The 15,807-nt window shown below is 45.5% G+C and overlaps 1 protein-coding gene across 1 annotated transcript in view; it reads right to left on the minus strand.

Moving 5' to 3' along the window:
* Window positions 1–1,416: 1,416 nt before the first annotated feature.
* PAQR8 (progestin and adipoQ receptor family member VIII) overlaps window positions 1,417–15,807 on the minus strand; it is a 44,050-nt gene continuing 29,659 nt past the window's right edge. The window contains exon 2 of the mRNA XM_010863019.1: window positions 1,417–6,020. Coding sequence (XP_010861321.1) covers window positions 4,937–6,001 — 1,065 coding nt within the window. The 5' untranslated portion in view covers window positions 6,002–6,020 and the 3' untranslated portion in view covers window positions 1,417–4,936. The remainder of the gene's footprint in view (window positions 6,021–15,807) is intronic.

Consider the following 15,807-nt stretch of genomic DNA (forward strand, 5'->3'; position numbering starts at 1 on the left):
TTCCATGGACAGAGGAGCCTGGCGGGTTACAGTCCATGGGGTCACAAAGAGTCGGACACAGCTGAGTGAGTAACACTCCCCTTTGCTGAGCGTAAGTGTCCATCAGGGCTGGAATTTGTTTTGCCCATGGCTGCATCCTGGTGCCTAGATCAGGGCCTGGCATCTGCAGGCTCAGTGTTTGTGGAGTGACTGCCATTGGATCAGGATGTTCCACAGGCTGGCTCTGCCTCCCGCCAAAGCCTTTCTAGCAGAGGACTCTCTGAGGGCTTGCTTCGCATTTCAGAGTTCTTTCAACCAGAGATAATGTATCCTTGGCTTTGTATCATGAGCCAGTATCCCAGCCACAGTGCCATTACAAATGTCAGAAGGGAGTGTCACATGACTGAGAGCTGAGCCAGACTTGATTTTTTTGTACTCTACAGAATCAAAGTATTAGGTTGCCCAGGAGTTCCTAATTTCCTGCTTTTCAGGAAGTTCTATATTACACTGCTCATTAACTTATTGACAACATTTTGACATGACTTATCCTTAACTCTGAAGGATTCATTTTAATGATGGGCCAATGATGTATCTTTTTTCTCTATTTTATGGCATTTTCATAAACATTTTTTTTTTAGTATCAGTTTTTTTTTTTTTTTTTTGGCTGTGCTGGGTCTTCCTTGTGGTGTAAAGGATTAGTTGCTATGCTGCTTGTAGAATCTTAGTTCCCTGACCAGGGATCAAACCTTCATCCCCTGCATTGGAAGGCAGATTCTTAACCACTGGACCACCAGGGAAATCCCTGGCATCTTCTTTAAAAAGCATGTATTATTTTAAAATGAGAAATAACCAATGACTTTGGGAGGGGGTAGGGATTCCTACTGAGTATGCATACCTCTTTTATGAGGTAAAGACTTGCCTGAATTTCTTATCTGGCCTCTGATCAATTTCTATTGATTAAGGAGGCAAAGAACTCTGGTTGGTAACACAGCCTCTAGGCAGAGAACGCTATTTTCTTCCTGTTATCGTGATAACAGAATCACCTTTTCCACAGCTATTTAAATCTAATAGGCCACAGAATCCTTTGGCTGTTGGGTGACACATTTCAAACCATAGTTACCTATTATGATATAATGCTCCCCAGGTGTGGTACTAGTGGTAAACAATCCTCCTGCCAGTGCAGGAGACATAAGAGACGTGGGTTCGAAGATCCTCTGGAGTAGGAAATGGCCCACTCCAGTATTCTTGCCTGGAAAATTCTATTTTTCAGGCAGAGGAGCCTGGTGGGCTACAGTCCAAGGGGTCACAAAGGATCTGACACAACTGAGTGACTCGAGCACACACAGTATACAATAGTATAATTCATAATTTTTAGGCTTCAAAAAATATAATCCATCAATTCAAAAAGTTTGGAATATTTAACACCATTGTCCATGAGATCAGAAATATTTATTCAATTAGATTGAAATCCTCAGAAAAATCAACTCCATAGCTTTTGAGGGGAGGGAGGTGCCATTTGATCTACTACCAAGTGGGAATTTGGGGAGGGGCAGGTATTTTGGGAGCTTGGGGAGGGAGATTTCTTTTTTTAAGCTTTTATATTTTCCTACCTCTAGGTGGCTATGAAGTGTCCTGGGCTCCTTCTGACAATGTTTGTCTAGATAAAACTTTTCTTTAAGACAGACCTTGTCAAAGACACAAGGTGGCTGTTGAGAGTACAATAACCCATTTACAAAATGTTTAATGGTCATTTGTGTAAGTCGATTTATATAAACAGAAAACAGTTCTATGTTTTCTTTGCCAAGACATCAAGCGAAACACTAGGACCAACACAATTAGGCTGAGGCTTTGGGACAATGGCCGTACCTCCTCTGAATGAGACTTGAGCGCCATCTGGAGGACTCACTTGAAACTACAGCACGGCAACGGAAGAATCTCGTGTTTTCAAGCAACCCGGTACAATTGGGGAACTGATGGACAGCAGAGGCAGGAAAGAACTGCCTCCATTCCGTGGTTTGAGCGCCTACTATTTCAAGCTTCCATCGGAGGATCGAGAGTAGTGTTAGTGAGGTACTTTCAGCCGAGGTGGGAGATAAAACCATAACATCTGAAGAGCAGCAACATTAGCTTCTTAGTAAATACAGGTCAGGAAGTGTTTGCAAGAGGGAATCAGGCAAATAGTTGCCCAATTTGTTGCACCTTGCTATCCCCTCTCCTTATGTTGAGTAGAGGGGTACACACAATATCCACTTTATTCCCAAGATATAACTGACTGATAGTTAAGTTTTTTTAGAGGCATTTACATTTTAATAGATTGAAAGTCTTAGTAAAAAAAAGAAAAAAAGAGACAGAGAGAGAGATAATAGCAGAATTTCCAGTAGATGTCAACTGTTGGCTTTGGTAGAGTAAGAAAAACCATCTCCTTTATTAAATACTTAATTATTCCTTTTAAACAAACAAGGTCGCTTCCTCACTGATTCAGTCATTTTAATGAAATTGTTTTAAAAGGAGTGTGTAACCCTCAAGAATCTGAATAGTGAAAAACGCCTGCATTTCCCGTTTCTGTATTTCTCATGAGATACTGGAATTTCTAATGAGATAGTAGTCTCCTACCTCAATGCTTTTCAAATATCTCTGGTGAAAAAATACTTTTTCTTTTTAAATTTCCAATCACTTGGTGGACCAATGCTTGGGTAAATTAAAATCAAAATGTTATGAATTTTATGTTCATATCTAAAAACTTAGTGTCGCTCTGTATGTGTCACAGACTGTTTCATGTGCAGACTGGCATTGGTCTGTGGATGGCATAGAGAATCACCCCTCTAGTCTCTCTTTAAAAATACTTGCATTTGGCCTACAGATCTCTGCCCACCATAGCCACCATGGTTACATTCAAGAGCTTGACTTACACTTTTCTTTCAACTTTTACAAGAAGAGAGTCTCCAAATCCATAATTATGAACATTTCAGATGCTTTCTTGTCTCCATTTTAAACTGACCCTCTACCTGCACTGTGTTGATGCAACTTTCTATTCCTTTGTTTATCAGTTCAATCCCGTTCAGGGTCCCTAACTTTACTGGCGGTGAATTTGGCCTGGATGCCAGAAGCTCGTGTAAGACACATGGGTAGTACAGAAGTTCAGATATTTGAGGATTCCCAGGAGGAATCCACCAGGAGGAAACAACATAGCTGACAAGACATATGCTTTCTCTTTTTTTGGCTGCCCACAGCACATAGGATCTTAGTTCCCCAACCAGGAATTGAACCCACACCCTCTGCAGTGGAAGTGTAGAGTCCTATTCACTGGACCACCATGGGATTCCTGCTGTGCTTTCTTGATATAAAGATTATAGGAAAGCTTCAGTTGAACTTTTCTCCCCCAAAAAACACAGGTCGAAAGAGTCTTCTGACGGATAAGCGATTCCAGTGTTCTGAGTTTCTTTCATCCGCCGGTTGAAAGGCAATGAATTCTCTTTTCTTATCCCAATAACCTCAAACAGGAAATTCCACATGGCGGTGTATTAAGTGTTTGTAAATTTTCATTTATAAGGCACAAACCCTACACATCTCTCAAGAGAAAGGGAAAAAAAAAGATGCGAAGACAGTAACCTAGGAAGAGAGGAGGTTCATCAAACTGGAGTGAAAAGCCACCTCCCTTTTTAGTAAACAGAGACCTTATACTGATAGGAAATGCAGTCTTTGGGGAGGGTTTCAATGCAGCCCCCTTCCCTGGATCACTGCAGAAGGCGGTCCTCAGGGGGCTGCGAAGCCAGGACACATCAACTGTAAGTACCCACCCCCACCCCCCATCCCACAGAAGCTGCTGGCCAGTGATGTCCTAGCCGAACATTCTGCCTACAGGGTGCTCAGTTCACCAGCCTCACCCAAAGGAGCCTTCGGGGACCAACCTTGCATGAGTACACACACATGCCTGTTCTGGGGCTTGATTTAAGCTGCTCTAAGCTGAGGTACAATGCTTTCCCAAGGACCGTGAACTAGGATAGTTACATGGGTCCTTCATGGGGCAGCATCTATTTAAGAGGCTGGACCTTGAGTTCCTCTTGAAATAATCAGATCCCTAGAACCAATTCACTCTACCAGGGGCTTTTTGAACATGCTGGTCAAAATCTGGAGAAGATTATCTGAAGAAAGCTCCAGATCTTCTGGCATGTAAGGCAGCCCTAGTAGATATCAAGTAATCCTGCAGTGCACAGGGATAAAACAGAAGGGTCCCATGACACCAAACAGTAACCATGCTTACTGGCTGGGCCTCCTGATGGCTCTTGGCACTGTATTTTCTAGTACCGTTTCCATTAGTATTATATGAGAGTAAATATCCTGAATGTCTGCCTGGATCCAAGCATTTCCCGGAAGCATGACTGCTTCATCGTCCTCGCTATGCCCATGCAAGGTACAGCTGGGAGTGAATAGCACTCTGGAGAAAACAGCCAGGCAGACATCATCCTGAGAAAAGTGGGCTAGAGAAGGGACCAGAAGTCAGACGAATCCAGTATCCAATCACCAAAGACCAGCATCGCAGAAGAATGCCCATTTCAATACAGTGTGGTCCAGCCACCTTGTAATTTTTTCAGTCCAGTTAGATTTTCCCTTTAGTCCAGGGCTGGCCCCCAGAGGCCACAGTCAGAATTCTACTCAACTTTCAGGCATGAAGATGGTTCTTAATTCCGTGTCCAACGAACCTTAGCCGAGGTCCCTTCCCTTCCTGTGTCTCGTAAGGCTACAGCCCAGAGGATGAAAGATAAACCTTTCATTCACGACAATGATAACAAAACTCTTGGAACCTTTGGCTTCCCAATGCCATAGCCATAGCCACCCTTGGAAATATGTACTCATTTAAAAGCCCACTCTTAAAAACACAAAGTCATCTCCTACTGTTGACTCAAGTTCTCCCCAAATCACGACAGGCTGCCTCCACACCGCGCCCCACCTGGCAGCCTCAGGAATCTTTCTTGGTCAGTCTGGCCTTGATTTTTTGTCTCAAGAAGGCTGCAGTGCCTGCACTGCAGCCCACCACGAGGAAGAAGGAGAGGCAGGCAAGGTAGATGGACAGGGGGCTGTGGCGTGGCAGGTAGATGTCCTGTCGCCCCTTATAGTCCAGGAGGATGGCCTCCAGCTGGGAGAGTGTGCAGACAGACAGAAAGGTGTGGAAGATCTGGTGCCCGTGGCCCACGATGTCACAGGAACCAGGGAAGTACTTCTCCGGAACCGGGCAGGAGAAGAAGTAGGCACTGACCAGGAAGAAGATGATCTGGAGGGTGTGGTACCAGGCCGCTGGGTCCTGGCAGCCAGACAGGTGGCATAGAACCACGCGATGTACCACGGGGCTGATGTCCAGGATGTAAGCCAGCCCGGACGGCACCACCTGGCAGATCTTCCTCATGACCGGGTAGGGCCGGCGGTAGCGGTACTTGGCGTAGCAGCAGCCGGCGCAGGATAACCAGCCACAGAAGGCGGCGGCGGGCAGGAAGAGGAGCCAGAAGTGCTCGTACCAGGCTTGGTCGGAGGTGTAGAAGAAGTGGACCAGGGCGCTGCCGTACTGGTAGACGCTCACGCCCACGTAGTCCACGAAGTAGAAGGTGTAGTGCGAGAGCTCCGACTTGGACTGCAGCAGGTGGGCCAGGAGGCTGAAGGTGAGGTACGTGATGGAGGACAGGACATAGACGAGCAGGGGCAGCGTGTAGGCAGAGGCCCACGGCAGGCCCTCGGCCTCCACAAAGGCCCAGAACCGCAGGAGGACGGCCAGGGCCGCCAGCAGGTGAGTCCAGACGTTGACCACCTCATTGTGTTTCTGAAAGAGGCTGAAGAAGTAGTAGCGCCACTCATGGCCGGTGGGGCGGTACCCGGCGCGGATGTAGGGCTCCCGGAAGAGCTGGGGCACGTCGGTCTCGGGGACGGTGCCGGGCATCTTGGGCAGCCCATCCTCCAGGATCTTGGGCAGGCGTCGCAGATGCTGCCCGCTCACGGACAGGGTGCTCAGACGCTCCAGGATGGCGGTCGTCATGGCTGCCCCGGGATGCTACCTACAGGAAACAGTAAAAATGGGCAAAAATGCCGTGAGAGAAGGGCAGGTTTTCTAGTGCAGCTGGGCAGGCGGGGACTGTAGACAGCTTCTTTGAGCCTCATTCTTTTTTCGTATGTAGAATAATAGAGTTGGACCAAGGTCCCTTACTGTCCTGATATTCTGATTTTGACATCTCTTCTACCCTCTACAGTGTGAGGCCAAGTTGCGTCTTGTAAAATGGAATGTTGTTGCTAAGTCACTTCAGTCATATCCGACTCTGTGCGACCCCAGAGATGGCAGCCCACCAGGCTCCCCCGTCCCTGGGATTCTCCAGGCAAGAACACTGGAGTGGGTTGCCATTTCCTTCTCCAAAAGGGAATGTTAGCAACCCTATTTTTATGACATCTACCAAGTAACTAAGGGTACCTTTAAAGCTTTGCTAGATGATATTTGCTAGATGGCTCAGTGGTAAAGAATCTGCCTGCCAATGCAGGAGACTCAAGAGATGCAGGTTCGATCCCTGGGCTGGGAAGATCCCCTGGAGAAAGAAATAGCAATCCACTCCAGTATTCTTGCCTGGAAAATCCCATGGACAGAGGAGCCTGGTGGGCTACAGTCTCTGGGGTCACAAAGAGTTGAACACAACGAGCACACACCCTTAAACAAGACAATATTAAAATGTAATCAGACAGGCTCTAAAAGTACAAAGTATTTTACTGAAATACAAAAATGATCAATGTTGATATGATGAATGAGAGTCTACATTTCTTGAGCACTAATCTTAAATTATCCACTAATTTCACTGAGAACTTGAAAATCTGAGATAAGCAATAGTAACTTGAAACTCAAGGTCATCCATAGGGTGGTAAAGACCAAGGAATATTCTGGGAAATCTTAAGAGTTGAACAAAATTAACATGTGGCCTAAATTTAACATGAAATCTAATTGCAAAGATTGTGTGTGTGTTTAAATTATGCTCTGGAAAGCAAGTAGTTTTGGACTCGCCTTTCCTGAGTACCCAAATCTGTATCCGATAAGTTTCAGGCTTCAAAAATTTAACTTGCACTTGGAATTTTTAGGTGATACATGAACCAGATGATTATTTCATAAAAGAGCTGCAAAATTTCAGATAAAGTTACTGAATAAAGCAATAGATTTTCAGTCTATCTACAGATACCTTCATATTCCTCAAACTCTTTTCTTCAGAAAAATTCAAAACCTGATTGATTCAAATGTCCTCCCTTTCTTTAGAGTCCTTTAGCAAAGGATACAGCAGTGTTTCTCAGGGCACTGCAGATTTTAGCCAAGAAAATGTCATCTTCCCATACACACTTCTTAATCAATATTAAAAGGGAAAAAAATACCTCATCGGGTCAAAAATGTAGGGCATGAAAATTAATAAAATGTAAAAAAAAAAAAGTCTAGGGAGACTTGGAGTCAAGCGTTTGGGTGGCTGCTCCCTGGGCGACTTTGGGCCAGTCACAGACCTTGCCAAGCTTCAGTCTCTTCATCTGTAAAATGGGGTGATCATTGTCCATATTGGGTGCGATGTTTTGATGGTTAAATGAGAGACTCTAAATAAAGTGAGGAGCACTCTGCCTGGCCCATCTGGGTGCTTGAATGTCAAATCCTGCTGCTATGTTATAACTGGGAGCTGGGCTCTGTGCTGGGGTATGGAGACTGATTAGATCTGCTCCCTGCCTTGGAGGAGGTCAGACTCTACAGGATGGACAGATACACAGGTAAATCATGACAGAAACCTGGGATGAGTGCCCCACGAGAGGCGAGGGCAGTTCACTGTTTCTTGTGTTTTAACAATTGATAAAATATATTTATTTAAGGACAGTACAGGGGCCACCCATAAGCGATGCATGAATAGAACAGAGAACACACATCCAAACAATTCGAATAAAAGAGATATACTTGTTGCCCACAGACCACGAGGTCTCTGTAAACAACCAAAGCAGAAGGTGGAAGGGGTGGGTGAGCGGGCTTTTCCAAGCGACCCCTGAACTAACTTTTAAGGAAAAGTCAGAATTCCCAAGAGACAGTGGGGAAGTGGGTTTGGGTTGGGGTGTCGGAGAAGGCAGTGGCACCCCACTCCAGTACTCTTTCCTGGAAAATCCCATGGACGGAGGAGCCTGGTAGGCTGCAGTCCATGGGGTTGCTGAGAGTCGGACACAACTGAATGACTTCACTTTCACTTTTCACTTTCATGCCTTGGAGGAGGAAATGGCAACCCACTCCAGTGTTCTTGCCTGGAGAATCCCAGGGACGGCGGAGCCTGGTAGGCTGCCGTCTATGGGGTCGCACAGAGTCAGACACGACTAAAGCGACTTAGCAGCAGCAGCAGCAGCAGTGGGGGTAGAAGATGTCCAGGCAGAGAGCAGGGTCAAAGCCCAGGCTCCCGAGGAGGGGGCCCTTGTGTGGCTGGAAGGATGACGCTGGCTCCAGAGATCTGGATCCCGTTGACATGCCTGCAGCGCCAGCCTGGGCTTTGTCATCTGGGAAGCAGAGCTAATGACATAGGACTTTATGATGTAATGCCTGTAAAGCGTTCAACACGGGGCTTGCTCCCAAATCCTCAACTGGCAAAATGTTGCCATTATTATGACATGGTTGGTGGTTGGTGCGAGAGGCAGGGGGCATTGATGAGCAGAGGGCCCAATGCCTGCTCTATACCGGGTCCTGAGACATCTGTTTAGCCAGCACTCACCATGGATCCCCCATCAGGATCCGGCTGTGAACTGTGCCCATAGAGGAATTAAAGACACCAAGAGAAACTAAGCATTACAGAGTCAGTCAGAAAGACAGAAAGAGGGGAAGCGGGAAACGAAAAAAACAAAAAGGTATCATTTGAATACCTTAATTCATTTAAAAACAAGAAAACAGAAAGAGGAAAAGCTAAGCAGTGCTTCCGCTATCAGCCAGCAGAGGGATCCAAGAGCCCGGAGTTTTAAGTTCAGTACAGCCTCGCCTCCAGCTGACCTCTGTGGCAGTTGGCGACTGAGCACAGCAGGGGAGGTGGGGAATGGGTGGAGTGCACTGGCCCTGGGATCGGTGGATCCACTGCAGGGCTCGGCCTGGAACAGGACGGCACCAAAGCTAAGATCTGCGTTGGCTGAGAAGCTCTAATGGGAAAGCAACACTGGCAGGGGCCTTGGGGAGCTAAAGGGCTCTATTCTTTACACACAGGTTTCTACCATATCTGGTGAAGCACGGAGGGAGATGAGATGAAAGTTATCAGTCTGGTTTTACTGTTGAAAAAAAAAAGAGATGAGTCACTGGGGGTATGAGCTGTGGGAGAAGGAATCCCGAAAGAAGCTCCTTGCTATGCTCCACCCGCATTGCCCACTAAGTGCTGTGTGCTTAGTCGCCCAGTCGTGTCTGACTCTTTGCAACCCCATGGACTGTAGCCCGCCAGGCTCCTCTGTCCATGGACATTCTCCAGGCAAGAATACTGGAGTGGGTTGCCACTTCCTCCTCCGGGGTATCTTCCCAACCCAGGAATCGAACCCACATCTGCTGCATCTCCTGTATTGCAGGTAGATTCTTTACCTGCTGAGCCATCAGGAAAGCACCCTACTACCCCCTTAGACAGGCTTAACTTCACCAACACAGAGTGGGCACTGCTTCCAGAATCAGGCATCCAAGGGCCAGCTGTAGGGACTTCCCTGGTTGGTCCAGTGGCTTGGGCTCTGCGCTCCCAGGGCAGGGGGCCTGGATTCAATCCCTGGTTGGGGAACGAAATCTCACATGCCGCAACTAAGACTCAGTGCAGCCAAATAAATACAAATTTTTAAAAAGGGGCGCCAGCTGTAAAGTCTGAGAGCACTCTTTGGAGGAAACCGCATCTTGACGCCGTGGCGCTGGTGCAGGCACACACACACCCAGCTTTCCCTAAGGCCCCTCCTGACTCCCCACCTCCACCCCCAAGGTGCCCTAGCTCCCACCTACCCTGGCCTTGCCTCCCCATCACACTTCTCTCCCAGCCCCTGACCCCTGGTGATGCACTCACTTCCCCACCAACAGCCAGTCCCTTTAAGGGCAGGGACTTTGTGGTGTGCAAGTTCTCAGGCTAAAACGGTTTGCAGCATATAAAATAATCATACCCTTGATCATGATTTACCGAACAAACAGTTCTTTAGGCCCAGACATACAGCACCAATTTCATTCTGGTCTGCCAGGTTGAAGGGGGAAAAAAAAAATCATGGTTTGTAAGTTGGGAAGTCTGGCTGTTAATATTTGCTCTACACAATGAGCTATGTGGCCATGCCCAAGACATTTAACTACTCAAGGTCATTCTCCTCATAAATAAGAGTGGGTGGGAGATGTTTTCCTGTCTCTCTACGTCTTAGACAAAAGAGTCAATAATGAAAAATGAGCAGTAGCTGAACGGTACTTTGAAAAGACAAACCCTGCACATTAAAATATCAGCAAGATTTGAGCTAAAGAACACACAGACGGGTTACAATTAGTAACTTACATATTTTGTACCTTATGATTGATTTTAATGCAATCTTTGAAAACAGAAATGGAATTTAATAATTTTGGATACATTTATAGATTCTTCATAATACCTCCCCCAACTGCTTTATATAGAGTTTAATTAGATTTAGATTGTAATAGGATTGGAATCAAAAGTTCTGTTTCTTGAGTATAATATCTGTACCATGAAAGTACTATAAAATATTACATCATACTTTGGACTATTTAGGAGTCCAATCTTAAAGTTTATCTCGGGTTCTCCTTTAAAACTATTAATAAAGCTAATAGTTTTACACCTAGAGTATGCCATCTAAAAAGAAAAATTAAAAGCTGCGCATTTGGGAAATGGACATAGTTTGGCATTGATGATATTTTATCTGGAGGCCAAATAGAGGACTCTTAAGGCAGTGATGTTCCCTAATTACAAGGGCCCTAGGGGAACTGACTACAGACTTGGAGTAGCCAATTCCCTGGAGAAGCCTGGATGAGGAATTAGCAATTCCAGCCCTACCATTCATATAGGATTTTAGGCACATGGTTCAAATTCTCTATACTTGTGTCTTTGTCCATAAAAATGAAGGAACAGTCTCTACACGTTCGAATGCTATGAAATTCTGTCATCCATCTGGGCTATGTTTTGCTATGTGCTGAAGGTCCAGCCGTGAGCTGAAGTCACCAACCAACAGACCCAGTGACATCACCTCGTGTCACTGTAGTGGGGGGAGGAGGCTCACACAGATGGCAGGAAGGTGGCCTGCTGGTTGTTGGACAGAGAACAAAAGAGCAGCAATTTCCATCAAAGAGGGAAGAAGAAATGCTTCCAGAATCCATAGATACCCAGCCTCACACAATGCTACAAAACCATAAATGACTGAGGAGGAACAGTGGCCAAAATGCCAGCTTGGTGTCTGTTTATAAGGCAGGGAACCCTGCTGTGAGCAGCCTTTGGTCTGACCAGAGACTTAAGTGGACTTGCAACAGCCTCAGAAAACCCCAGGACCTCCACAGTCATCCATCAAGTAAGAGGCCTCTGGGCGCACACTGAACTTGGCAGCCGCATCTGCCAAGGATCAGACCACTGTTTATAAAGTCATATTTTAAAAGGCGGCAGTACCAGCAGAATTCTATTATTAGCAGAGACAATTTTAACATGGGTTCAGACTGACCAGCTGTTAACGCATATCCACTCCATATTTAAGAAAACCTAAAAAAACAAATAGGGGCTTCCCTGGTAGCTCCTTGGTAAAGAATCTGCCTGCCAAGCAGGAGATGTGGGTTCGATCCCTGGGTTAGGATGATCCCCTGGAGGAGGGAATGGCAACCCACTCCAGTATTCTTGCCTGGGAAATCCCATGAACTGAGGAGCCTGGCAGGCTATATAGTCCACGGGGTCGCAGAGTAAGACACGACTTAATAACTGAACCACCACCACCACCAACAACAACAAACAAATAGCATTTCAGCATCCAAAACTGGGAGCTCTGATTTAATGCTGATAAATCTATACAATGGAATACTACACACCCTTTAAGATAATTATGTAGATATATTGCACTTGTTGCTATAGAGAGATGCATGTGACAGAAATGTGTGCTCCATTGTTTCTCACTGTTCTGGCACTTAGAACAGCACATAGTAGATGCTCAACAAAGACTTGAATAAATACTTGAATGAAAGACATTATTACAAAGGAGCAAATTAGAAGTATGCATCCCATTTTTGTAAAGATATACCTATGGCACAGAGAAAGAATGAAATATAATCAGAACATCAATACAGATATTTCAAAGTGATGGATGAGTCAATACTATTGTATTTTTGACAATGGGTATTTACTACTTTTATAACCGGAAAAATGAACTTATTGCTGTTTTACAAATAGGAATATTTGACACAAATCTACAAAAACTGGTAAAACGATTAATCAATATATTTCATTAGTACATCCTTCTCCCCACCTGCCAAAACATTCCAGCAATATAAAGGAATATATACTTACTTGTGTTATCCTGTGGATTTCAAGCTCAACTAGTTAGTATATCATGCTAATGACCTTCTTGTCAGAAGCGTCGACTGGAGAAAAAATACACAACTTAAAAGTTGCGAATTATGTTTTATTTGCAGAACTTTCCCTAGCCCAACCTGTGTATGTCTTCTGGGTAACCTGTGGCCAAAGTTATTAAGATAAACCACTTGGAAAGTCAGAGAAAGACAATACCAGGGGAAATGTTTCTTTTTAAATCACTAAATCAGTCTTTTTAAATCATTGAGAAGAACTAAAATATGTTTTGGAAAAAGACCACATTTCCTAACTTGAAATATATGTCATTGCTAAGAACTCGATACTTCCCCAACTGAGATGATGGCCTCTTCTGCTAACAGATGTCCTCTATTAAACAAAGCAAGTGTGTCCCTCAGGGCTAAATAAGCAAACTAGACTCCAGTCAGCAATATTTGACCGGGTAGCTTTAAACTTACAATAGATTCATGGATTTTCTTGGCAGCCTTGGCTTTCTCAAGAGCACAAAGTCAGAATGTCTTTGTAAAATATTTAATTCATTATCATAAATGTACAGCTATCAATAGAAGCAGCTTTTATGTTCAGATTTTAAAAACTTGTCTAGGAATAATTTTAGATTTACCAAAAAGTTGCAAAGATAGTATAGAGGCTTCTTATATACACTTTATCCCTAATGTTAACTAAGGTGCCAACATTGGTTGGTTCTATTAATGCAACTCTAGACTTTATTTGGAGAAGGCAATGTCACCCCACTCCAGTACTCTTGCCTGGAAAATCCCATGGACGGAGGAGCCTGTAAGGCTGCAGTCCATGGGGTCACTGAGGGTTGGACACAACTGAGCGACTTCACTTTCACGTTTCACTTGCATGCATTGGAGAAGGAAATGGCAACCCACTCCATTGTTCTTGCCTGGAGAATCTCAGGGATGGGGAGCCTGGTGGGCTGCAGTCTATGGGGTCACACAGAGTCGGACACGACTGAAGTGACTTAGCAGTAGCAGTAGCAGCAGAACTTACTGAGGAGTCAGCCTCTCAGACTCTCTGAGGAGCTGCTCCAAAGATATAAGAAAGAGGCCTGGATATATTAGGAAATTTCTTTGGGAAAAAAAAAAAATGTAGTGGAACATCAAAAGATCAACTGCTTATTTAAAAAACCAGATATCTCAAGTTAATGATGTTAATGCTTTGCGTATGGGAAATTGTAAGAGTCTGGGTTTATTGAAATTATTCCTTAGATATATATCTTAAACTTTCTAGGATCAGTATTCAGTTTTTCTCCACCCTGAATCCCCCCCAGGACTCACCTGAGGGGTAGCTGCAATGGATGAGGGCTTGATGGTGGAAAGCATTCTCTGTTAATGGAATGACAGGCAACATTTTTGCCGCAGGAGTAACATAGCTATACTTGTCACAGTGTAAGCTAAGGGTCATGGGGGTGGGGGATGAGGGGGTTGGTTAAAGGAGAAAAATTGTGTAATATCTGCTAGTAAGGCTGCAATCATGTTCTCTGAGCTTAGGAAAGCCAGTACAGTATATATAATATTGTATATACAATATTGTCAAAAGACTTTTCTTGCAGCACACAAACCCAAAGCGCCTTAATAAGCGAGTCCATCTCTGACTTTGTGGGCTCTGGCACGGCTGAATCCTGCCTATAAAAAAGGTGAGGTACACCTGTTTGCCAGGAACACATGTCACCTGGGCTCAGGGATCCCCGCCTCTGAATCTCTTCCTCTGTGGCTCTCCCTAATATGGATAGGAGAAAGAAAGTGTTAGTCACTCAATTGTGTCTGACTCTCTGCGACCCTATGAACTGGAGTCTGCCAGGCTCTTCTGACCTTGGGATTTCCCAGGCAACAACACTGGAGTGGGTTGCCACTCTCTTCTCCAGGGGATCTTCCCAACCCAGGGATCAAACCTGCATCTCCTGCATTGGCAGGCGGATTCTTTACTGCTGAGCCACCAGAGAGCCCTCTCCTCACTTGAGCAGGTACTATTTTCAAAACGCCTCATTACAGACCCAGAATGTACCTTCCACATGTAATAAGTAGCATCTGTGTTTCATGCTAGTGGTAGAATGCGGAGGAGCTGGGAACAGTTTAGAATGCATTGGGCAGTCTAAGGTCAATGGCCAGCTTGGCTGGGTGTGACGATCCTTTTCCTTCAGAGACTGCTTGTTTGGGTAAAGGTGAGCTCTACTGTCTGAACCACCTGTAATTAAAGCCTAGGGACAGGGAGCCTCTTAGGACTTTGCACAAGAGTGGAACCACTGGCTTCATTCGGCACAGTCTGGCTTCAGCTACGCAATCTTCCGCCTGCAGGAAGCTTTATTACCCAGGTTCCGCAAACCTGCTGGGACGTGGGCCAGCCCAGGTAAACCCCAAAGAGAACCACAGATTGCCACTGGCAGGAAATCAATCCTGGAAACGTACTTTCCACAGAAGAATCTGATAACAAAGGAAGGCTGGGTTGGCGCAATGAGTTAGGTGTTTCCTAGCAATTCAGTTAACTCTTTTGCAACTAATGCCATACACTCTATTGGTGGTTCGAAGACTGGGGTTTTTCAATTTTCTAGCACATCATTTCATTCACAGTTTTCTCTATAGACATCCTCAAGCATGCATTCCTGATCAGTTGCTCAGTCATGTGCGACTCTTTGTGACCCTGTGGACTATGGCCTGCCAGGCTCCATTGTCCATGGGATTATCCCAGCAAGAATACTGGAGTGGGTTGCCATTTCCTCCTCCAAGGGATCTTCCCAACCCAGGGATCAAACCCCTGTCTCCTGTATCTCCTGTATGGGCAATCGGATTCTTTACCACTGAGCCCCACCTGGGAAGCCCAGACATCCTCAAGGGCTTAGTAAAATTCTATCCTAGCCATGGAGTTTTCTCCAGGCCATCTTGATTTCTTTCCTCCCAGAACACTTGCCTACTCATCTGTCCTACATGGTTTGGTTAGCAGGACGTCTGGACTTGCATGCTACTTGCCTGCTGTGCGTGCAGACAGCCAATTACTGGGTCGCAAGTTCCTTGAGACAGAAACATGGACTTCAGGTTAGTTCAGTTCAGTTCAGTCGCTCAGTCATGTCCGACTCTTTGTGGCCCCATGCATCGCAGCATGACAGGCCTCCCTGTCCATCACCAACTCCCGGAGTTCACTCAGATTCACGTTCATCGAGTCAGTGATGCCATCCAGCCATCTCATCCTCTGTCGTCCCCTTCTCCTCCTACCCCCAATCCCTCCCAGCATCAGAGTCTTTTCCAGTGAGTCAGCTCTTCGCATCAGGTGGCCAAAG

Source organism: Bison bison, unplaced genomic scaffold, assembly GCF_000754665.1.
Source record: "Bison bison bison isolate TAMUID 2011002044 unplaced genomic scaffold, Bison_UMD1.0 scf7180017864487, whole genome shotgun sequence".
Classification (NCBI taxonomy): Eukaryota; Metazoa; Chordata; class Mammalia; order Artiodactyla; family Bovidae; genus Bison; species Bison bison.